Below are 9590 nucleotides of genomic sequence, written 5' to 3'. Positions count from 1 at the left end.
TTCGCCATACTGGAAGGAGGATTTCCAGTCAACCCGATCAATTTGAGTAAAAAATACCTGTCTTTGAGACCGAAGAATACCTACTATAGTTTCAGCCGATTTTTGTTTTTTACAAAAATGGGAGGTGTATCAGACAGTCTGTGGGAATGGGAATAAATAAGTTGTGGAAAATTCAAGAATTGCATTGTTTTTGAAGTTGGAGGAACCTGCACTCTACACCGGCCACTACCTGAGAAGGTCTTCGGCGACAATCTTTTGGCCAATGCAGGAGCTAACATGACTACTTTGAAGCACTACGGAGGATGGAATTCCTTCACGGTATCAGAAGGTTATATAGAATGATCAGTGCATAACCAAATACAAGGTTCTAATGTGTCGGTGTCTTCCAGCACCATAAGCAACTGTAACGATATGGGAGCGTCTGGTTCCAATGAACCAGCGAATTTTGCAATCACTTCAAATTCGAATGAACCGTTAGCGTTTTACTTCAATTTCAATATCAATGTGAATTTTGCTTGCAATAGGAATAAATAAATAGAATACTACTTTAAATATGAACGTGAGTTTATAATCCATAACTCACTAGTGAGTAATGGATTATTATAAGACAGTGTGTTATTTGATAGTTTACTTGTCTAAAATGACATTATTAATGACAGTCATAACTGTCATGTGTTGGATAAACAATCTAAAATTGGGGGATGTTAACAAAATTATTAGCAAGCAAAGTTCTTTGGAAAACTTCTTCAATAGAAGGAAAATTGAAGCAGGTCAATCTTCAAGTTTTTTGTCTTACTGTTAACACTTCGACAGGTAAAAATCAATCTCAAGAACTGTCTGTAAATTCAAAAGCCATTGGAATAACATTTTTTTTTTCTTTTATGAGTCTTAAGGTATACATTTTGGTGATTCATTGTGTAAGGTATCTACATTTTCTCCAAATCAAGTCGAAAAACTAAATATCTTCGAAAAGAATGGCATTTTGGAAAAAACCTATAACGGAAATAGATACGATTTTCAAAAAAGTGTGGCAATTCCATCGAAATCGTAGTCCAACGCAAAATATTGAGATCCCGAGAATTTAAAGTTTGTGTGAGCATAAATGCTGAGAAATACTTGTCAATCAGACTCAAAACCTATAGGTACCGAATTTCATTGGAAAACATCGGACCCCAGAACCCGAAATATTGGGCATATAGGAATGAGGTCCGCGCATGAACAAGGTGCATCTTTTGTTCGAAAAAACCCAAAATCTTGCGGAATTACTTCCAACCCAAAAAGAACGCGAGATATGGAAATACCGAAAATTTAATTTTTGCGCCTGCTCAACGCATATCTCATTCCCGGAAAAACTGAAATTTCTGTGGAATTCTGTCCGAACATACATAATGAATTTCATCTTAATTTTACATGTCGAACAGGAGATATGGAATTGCCAGGAACTTCACGTTTGAGCATATAATTAACACTAACCCTATCATCAGTGAGGTAGAAATGGTTATGAAATTACTTTCGACTGAATGTGTACATACATATCCAATTTCATCGAAATTATAATAAAATAAATAATAATAATAAAGTTTATTTCAGTAAATAAAGAAATTCCTCACAGGGATATATAATAATATTATAATCTGTACGTGATATCTAAAATAATATAATATTCTAAAAATATGTTCTATAATAAAAAAATGACAAAGTCCTCAGGAAAATGTAATGAATTATGAAGATTCAGCTAGTAAGCTATAAGGAATAAATTAATTTTGAGTTTTGGTATTTATATAACCAATCTGTAGCGAAAATAATAAAAACCCAATAATTTGGTATTATTATGACAAAAAAGTAGGACGAAAACAAAGCGTTTTCGGGACCATGTTGATGGGCCATTTTTCCTTCAAATTATTCAGGAAATCTCTTAGTTTCTTTTTTACCTCCAATTCAGGAACTTCCTGTATATAATGTTATATGTATCTATGATCAGTTAAAAATACTGCAACAAATAATTTCTCAAAACGCACAGATGAGCAGTCTTGTAGGAGTAGTGTGCTAGTCGCATTTTCACAGTAGTAACGAGATGTCAATCACTTTTAGTCCCTAGGGATTAAAAGTACAATTTTTGTCCCTGAATAATGGAATAAAACTACTAATTCAATCTCAGAAGAGCATAGTGTGTGAATCTCTCTATGTCACATAAAAAATGATTATCAATCAAGACACTAATTCTATATATAATTATTTGATGCATACACAGAATATAATAACAAATAGGTAATAAGTAATGAAGAATATTATACTGTTTCGATTAGTCTGTTCTTATTTTTATGGGAAAATGAAAGACGAATAACTTCTGACATTTTTAATAGTCATATGAACATTTTTACATGCATATCTTATCAAAGTATTTTCAAAACATTTAAACGGTTGAAGTCAATGACGAAAAAAATAAATAACAATATTGAAGATTTGAAAGGAAACAGAAAAGAAGTCAATCTAAGATTTTTTTTTAATTTGAGGTACCCACCCAACTTTGTGGTAATTCATGACACAACGACAAGTATTAGAATAGACAAGAACAAAATAAGCTATTATATTCAACAGGGATAAAATTTGTGGGACATGATAACTAATCTTTGAATATCTTACTTATCGAACTAAATTGTGAAAATATGCCATATCTATTTCGTCTTATAAAAATATCTTTCTTTAGAGCACCTCACAGTACTTAAACCCTTCAATGATATATTGAAATTAACACTTTGAACCAATATCCACATTTCTCATATGGAAATAGATAACGAACGATCCATTCTTGTTAGAATAATGCTCGAAATAAATTTATGTACAACGGCAAGAAAATACCAAGATGATCAAAATTTATACAATTCATATCAATAAAACATCTGTAGGTACCTAACTGTACAAAAGAAAAATTATATCATTATATAATAATATACATTATATAATATATAATTATAGCAAGTGCATGAGATTTTTACAAATGGAAACAGAACAATGTACGATTTGAACTTAGTCAGTAATACTGATTTCACAAGCAGACGAATTATCTTCACTGTTAATTTCCAATAAAATTCTTATACATTTAGATTTACAAGCACCATATACATATATAAATATCTTTTATTTTATAAATTCACTGTTTTACACTGAGCCAGACAGAAAATATCGCACATTATATTTTTCTATATGCTGTTACATATTATGGTTTTTATTGAATTAGAAATTCCATCCAGAAACTATAATGAGATAATCCCAAGTATCAATAAAGTGATAAGCTGTTTCCAGTGAACCATATATAAAATAATAATTTTAAAAATAACATCACAGACAAACAGAATTTCAACTAATTCATAAATACTAAAATCAATGAATCACTGGATGGGTGAATTATTCATCAAATTAAAATCTTTGGAAAAATCCTAAAACAATCGTTCAATTTACATTATTGCTTATACTTGCTTATTTCATTGACGTTAAGAAGTTCATTGTAAATATCAGTACAGAATCAACTGCAAAAATTATGTGAAAAGGAATCGATTGTTCTCTTTTCAATAAACCTGAATTAACTGAAAATTTTTCAAATAAACTTCAATTTCTCACTCATTATGGATACTGGACGAAAATCTTAGCATTATTTTCGAGCACGTATATAAAAACTTGTAAATTCAACATTCTAATCGCAGTACTTTTCATAATTTTATATATTGCTTTTATTTTAAAATCAGTCTAAAAAAGTCAACAACTCGACCATTTCTTATAAATCTTTCCCGTCAGGATTACGTCCCTAAAACAACCTTCAACGGAAAACAAAATTTTTGACTCATAATAAAGAAAAATACGCTCCTAATTTCTATCTTATATCAGTATTTGAAAGTATTGAAACAACCCATCTATCAGTTTCGAGGTCACCTCAACTGCAACACAGCCTCATTTATATCAGAAAAAAACAAAAAAATAAATAAATAAGTCTAATAAACATGAGTATCTTCAGAAATTTGAACGTATAATCAATAAAGATGAAACATCAGTTCTAATAACTAAAATAAATTATCAAAAACTCAACAAGAACTAAAACTACAAATGAGCAGACTCTTAGGTACATTCGATGATGTGGAGGGGGGAGCTTGAAATCACGCTAGGGCGTGTTTCTGCGCCCCCATGATGATGATGATGATGGTGGTGGTGGTTCTGCTGCATGGAAATGGATCTGGAGAAGCCACTGTGCAAGACCGTGTGCCCTATATGAATCTGTTGAGACTTGTGGAACTCCATCGCTTTGATCTCTGTACGATATTCCCTCTTAGGGTTCATAGAATCCAGCAAACGGATCTGTTGCGATTTACAGAATTCGATAGTTTTGATCTCATTTTCTTGTTCCATCTTATAATCCACCGATTCCAGGAAATGCATTTTAGTGGACTTATGGGACTCTTTCTCTTCATGGTGGTGGTCTTTTTTCGAATCCACAAATTCCATGAAGTAAGTTTGCGGGGATTTTCGAAATTCGGCAGTCTCAATAGAATCGTGATCCATTTCCTTGTTGTTTGAGGATTCTATAATAAGGAATAAGGTGAAATAAAATAGGAACGATCCCTTTTCTTAGTTTTCTTCCTAGTACAGTGAAGAGGATGAACTGATCTTCGCACTTTATTACATATTCTTCTAGCCACGTTTTTATTTCATTTTGGAGTGAACTTTTCCTGGAGAAGTTGAGGAATTGAATTGAAAAGGAAATTTTCATTATTAAAATAAACATAACAAATAAATGAAATAGGATTGATTTTCGATATATGGGCAATACGAATGATCAACGTACATTTTAAGTTTTCAATAATCAAATCCTGTTCGAATCAAAGAACGATTAGCATACTTTCTACATTACTTGAGTAATTAGAATAGTAATAAAAACAATATCTAAGAATTTATAAGTATAAATCCCAATAAACCATGTAGTCGAGAGTGGAGAAGACGAAATATGATAACAATATATACTTCAAAATTAATAGCAATAATGATATTAATAATTTATTGACTGTTTTTGACATGTAATTGAGATCTTCTTTAACTAGACGTTCTTCTTTAAATGCAATGTAATAAATAGGTGAATACTAAGTTCGAGTTCAAATTCAAAATAGGATACATACAAAAATAAATCCATATTACAGCTAAGATTGATCTTAGCCTGATTGGTAAATAGGTTATTACGTTCTTCAAAACACAAATTAAACATACCTGATAAGGGGCTAACAACTTGAGGCCTTGAGAGTCCAGGATTCAAAATTTGGCTCACAATATGTGTCGTTTGGTTACTGGAGACCTCATAGGATTCTTTGTGATTTTCAGCGAGTTCGTCACCATCAACGGTTAGTCCTTGAATAACGGAAAATTGTTCTATATTATTTACCATAAAACAACTGAAATTGATCGAGAAAAATTCTGATATCTCATCAAAGTATCGTTTTTCACTATGTTGAAAATAAATCTAAATATAGCATTAGGGAAACGACTTTATGTTGCAAAAAAAGGTGAATTCTAGTTTACCTATATTATTTATGATTATGATGTCTAAACGTTATCTGTAGCAAACAGTTCAATTTCTAGAACCTATACTAGTTACGTCCATAAAACTTGATACTTGATACAGAGACGTATTTTTCATTAACTCATTAATTTCCATTTGACTTAACTAATCTCTCAAAATTATCACAGAAAAATTTATGTTTTGAAGCCGAATAGTTTATTTTTCGATAATTGAAGCACCTCATAGTTTTCTAGGATTATGTGTTATTCATTTTCAAATTTTTGTATGAAGGTTTGATTATTTCAAATTGATTTTAGACATTTTCAATTTTTTATTGAATTTTGAGCTTTACCAGTAACAAGTGTTATTGAAACTGATTTCCCAATAGAATTGAATATAGTTCGAGCAATGTTACCTGTATGTCTATCCAAGTTCTCCACTTTGTGGAAAGTGTCCACCTCCATGTCCGTCTCCCTAGACTGAGGAACGCAGTTGGTCGATTTCCAATGTGTCCTTAACCCAGAAGCACTTATGTAGTTCTTGTTACATGCGGCGCAAATATAAGGTCTCTCATTCGTATGTAATCTCTTGTGAAGTTTTAAATGTACAAACTGCGTAAATTTGGCCGGACAGTGCTCGCAGTGGTACGGCTTGGTCCCACTATGTAACCTCATGTGAGTCTTGAGATTGGATGTGGACGAAAACCTTTTCTTACAGATGTTACACTCGTGCGGCCTCTCTCCAGTATGTACCAAATGATGTTTTTGAAGATGAGCCAATTGCGTGAAGGACTTGGTGCAGACATTACACTTGAATGGCCTTTCCCCACTGTGTGTCCTAAGGTGAACCTTCAGATTGGAAAGCTGACCGAAAGTTTTACTGCAAACGTTACATTCGTAGTGCATTTTTCCATCTTTCTTTCTCAGAGGATATCCTAGGCTTTTGTAACCTCTGGATTGCGCTGAGTTCGGACTCAGAGGATCCGACATGTCTGAACATTTGGATGAAGTCGGTGACGTTCTGTCGTTATGAAGCTGAATAGGCGTCAGAGGAGTTAGGAGATGATGGTTTATGTTGGCGTTCATAAGGTGCTGCCCCGGCAGTATCAGATTGCCGTTATTTGGGTGTTGGTTGGGTATGAACCCGTTGGTTGAAGACGGAGGGGAGTAAGGCGGGGAACGCGAGGACATGGTGCTATGTACCAAAGGCGGCGAGTTGTATAATGTGTAGAAATTTGGAGGTGAGCCGTTACGGCACTCTCCTGAATATCCAGGAAGTTGAAGTTGACACTCCGGAGAAGAGCTGGAGGTTACCTTCGTCAGCAAGGGACTTATAGATCTCTTAGGAGGAACTCGCGAAGGGACCACGCTGGTACTAGAATCGGGGCTGACAGCGCAGTATCTTTGACTCTTCTTATAAGAATATGCCATCTCGGTCTGGGAAGTCGACGCCGTAGATTTTTCAGCACTCTCGTTGTTATTTGAGTCGGTTCTGTTGTTCGAGAGGATGTTCTCTAAGATACTAGGGGTTGTAGGCGAGTAGCGTGAAGCAACCACACTAAGTGGCTTGAGTTCTGCTTCACAGTACTTCGTCATAGGAACTTCATGAGGGGGATGGTCATAAACTATAACGCTAGGAGGACTCACTATTCTGGTAGTCGACTGTGTGCTATTGACTTCAGGTACTATCGTAGAATCGTCTTTGTGGGTATTGATCGGTTCGTCTTCTGCAGGTTTCGTACTGGACTTATAGTTATAAGCTTTAGAAATTTTAATTTTGACCTTTCTAAACTCGTTTTTTGGTTCTTCGGGCGAAACAGGCTGAATGACTGCTGCCTCTGCAGTAGCAGGTTTCGTACTGAAGTCAAGTACATAGTTGTTCTCACTATCCGAATCACATGACTCTTCCGGGGGAGACTCTCCCCTTTCCTGGTACTCATTGCTATGATACCCTTCGTCAGATCCAACACTACCATCGACAAGTTCTGGTGGTGTCAGCTGTCGATCATATGAGGCTCCTTCTTTGGTTACAGTGTCTGAAGTGTTTACAATAATCGCTTTCATTCGAGGAGTCGCCACCTCAATGTGCTGATGATTAACAGACATGTCTTTCACGATCGTGCAACTGGAACTGGTATCTGTATGATGTTGGTTAACAGATAAATCTTCTACGTGAGGTTCAGACAACGAACGTGAATCTGCGTAGTGTTGACTGATAGGCACTGCATCAGAAAAATGAAGGAGTGGACTTAATCCTTTACTTTGTCGTTGATCAACTATTGCAGACTCGGTGAAAGGCTGGCTAAGGTCACAGGCGGTTTCCTCCTCGTCGTTATCAACCGTCATGTTTGTTTCGCTGTCTTCATGCGGCAAGTTAACTATATGAGAATGAGCTCCATTGTCCTGACTATACCTGGGGGTTTCTAAGGGATGGATTTTTCGTGTTCTTCCTGAACGGTCGACCACAATCATTGGATCGTAGAAAGTTAGATGGTGATTATTCGCTTGATCTGAAACATTGAAATTCGACATATCAATTGTGGTGTCAAAGGCGATCTGAGTGATATCAGATTGAATTGAGTTGTGTAAGGGGGGTATAGAGCTGAGGTAGACTAGTCTACCTAATAAGTCATAGAGAAAAAACATTGGAAAGAAAATCAATGCGGATTCACGATGTAATCCCAAAAGATGTAATCTATAGCAATTTTAAAATACTTACGAATCCTAACGACCATCTGATCTCCGGTAGAAGGATAGTTTAGCCTATCTGCGAACTCCCTGCAGTACCATACCAAGAGTTCATCGTTAGGCTTAATTGGTTTAATCGCATAGAAATATATTTCCATTTTGTATTGGCAGGCAATCAGATTTTGTTCATCAAATGTTGTAGCTGGGTTGACGAATCTCATCCAATTAGCCATAGAAATGTCAGAAGCATCGATATAATGGAATTTTGCTCTTGTTTCGTATACCTGGTGAGAAAATGGAGTTACTCGAAATATTTGGTAAAGAATATTGAAATTTAATATCTATTGACCAATTCTAGCGACTCTACGCAAATAGTTTATCAGAAATGGATATAAAGTGTACATATATGTAATTTCTTACTACTGTAGCATCATCAACTTACTAAAAATAAATCAAAAAGAATTGGCATATAACATTTATAATTATATTCATATCCAGTTCAGATTGAAAAAAGCAAAAAAGCCCTGGAATTTTTCAAGCTTCGTCACAAGAGAAGTTAGATTTGCGCTGTTAGGAAACATGAAGAACCATTAATATCAAATTGGACAATTGATATATCAATAAATTAATTACCGCGATAATATCTACATGGAAGAAGAAAAAAGGGTACCTTTTCACCATAGTAGTCTCTGTAAATCTCGCCTTCTTGAACCTGAACGGAAAACGTACAATTTTGTTAGAAAATCATTTTGGATCGAAACATTATTTCTGAATACGGTTTCCCGAAGATGTTCAACGACATGTTTTGAAACTTGAAAACTTCAAGCCAGCAAATGATAAATAAATAAAAGAAAATAAATATGAGATGAAAACAGAACAACATGCCTTTTAACTCTTCATGAAACTGTATGGTTTAATTTTTTTCAAAAAGTAAAATTTTCAATTTTCTAAATATATATGTATATGAATTCATTCATTCATATTTGATTTCTATAGAGTTCTGAAATGCATTCAATAATGAATTTTATGGCAAGACAATTGATTTATTAATACATATAATTTGAAATTGAATGGGTCAATTCTTAGACTGAAGCTTTAATATCTAAAATATTTGATTGTATTGAATTAGAAAACTTTTGTAACTGCTCTTTTTTGAAAGGATGCTCGACATATACAGGGTGTTTCCTAAACATGCGGCAAAAATTCAGGGGGTTGTTCCTTGGACTATTTTAAGCATGTTTTGTCCTTGGATGATTTTTGAAAAACCTCTTTGTTTCGAAGATACAGGGCGAACAACATTTTTCATATTTTTAAAATTAATAATAGTTTAAATAAAAATGCGTACCGCACTGTGTTTACTAAGT

The 9590-nt window shown here is 34.2% G+C and overlaps 1 protein-coding gene across 9 annotated transcripts in view; it reads right to left on the bottom strand.

The window, feature by feature from the left end:
* Nucleotides 1-2341: 2341 nt before the first annotated feature.
* LOC123677457 overlaps nt 2342-9590 on the bottom strand; it is a 29536-nt gene continuing 22287 nt past the window's right edge. For 6 of the 9 annotated variants that reach the window (XM_045613979.1, XM_045613976.1, XM_045613982.1 and 3 more), the window contains 5 exons: nt 8897-8938; nt 8258-8510; nt 5955-8048; nt 5251-5388; nt 3121-4571 (listed from right to left, as the gene is read on the bottom strand). In XM_045613979.1, the coding sequence (XP_045469935.1) occupies nt 4111-4571; nt 5251-5388; nt 5955-8048; nt 8258-8510; nt 8897-8938 (2988 nt within the window). In that variant the 3' untranslated portion in view covers nt 3121-4110. Of the gene's footprint in view, nt 4719-5250; nt 5389-5954; nt 8049-8257; nt 8511-8896; nt 8939-9590 lie in introns of all 9 variants that reach the window. The other 3 variants (XM_045613975.1, XM_045613984.1, XM_045613983.1) reach the window with 3 other exon arrangements.

This window comes from Harmonia axyridis, chromosome 4 (genome assembly GCF_914767665.1).
Source record: "Harmonia axyridis chromosome 4, icHarAxyr1.1, whole genome shotgun sequence".
Lineage (NCBI taxonomy): Eukaryota > Metazoa > Arthropoda > Insecta > Coleoptera > Coccinellidae > Harmonia > Harmonia axyridis.
This window is presented reverse-complemented; position numbering and strand designations above follow the sequence as displayed.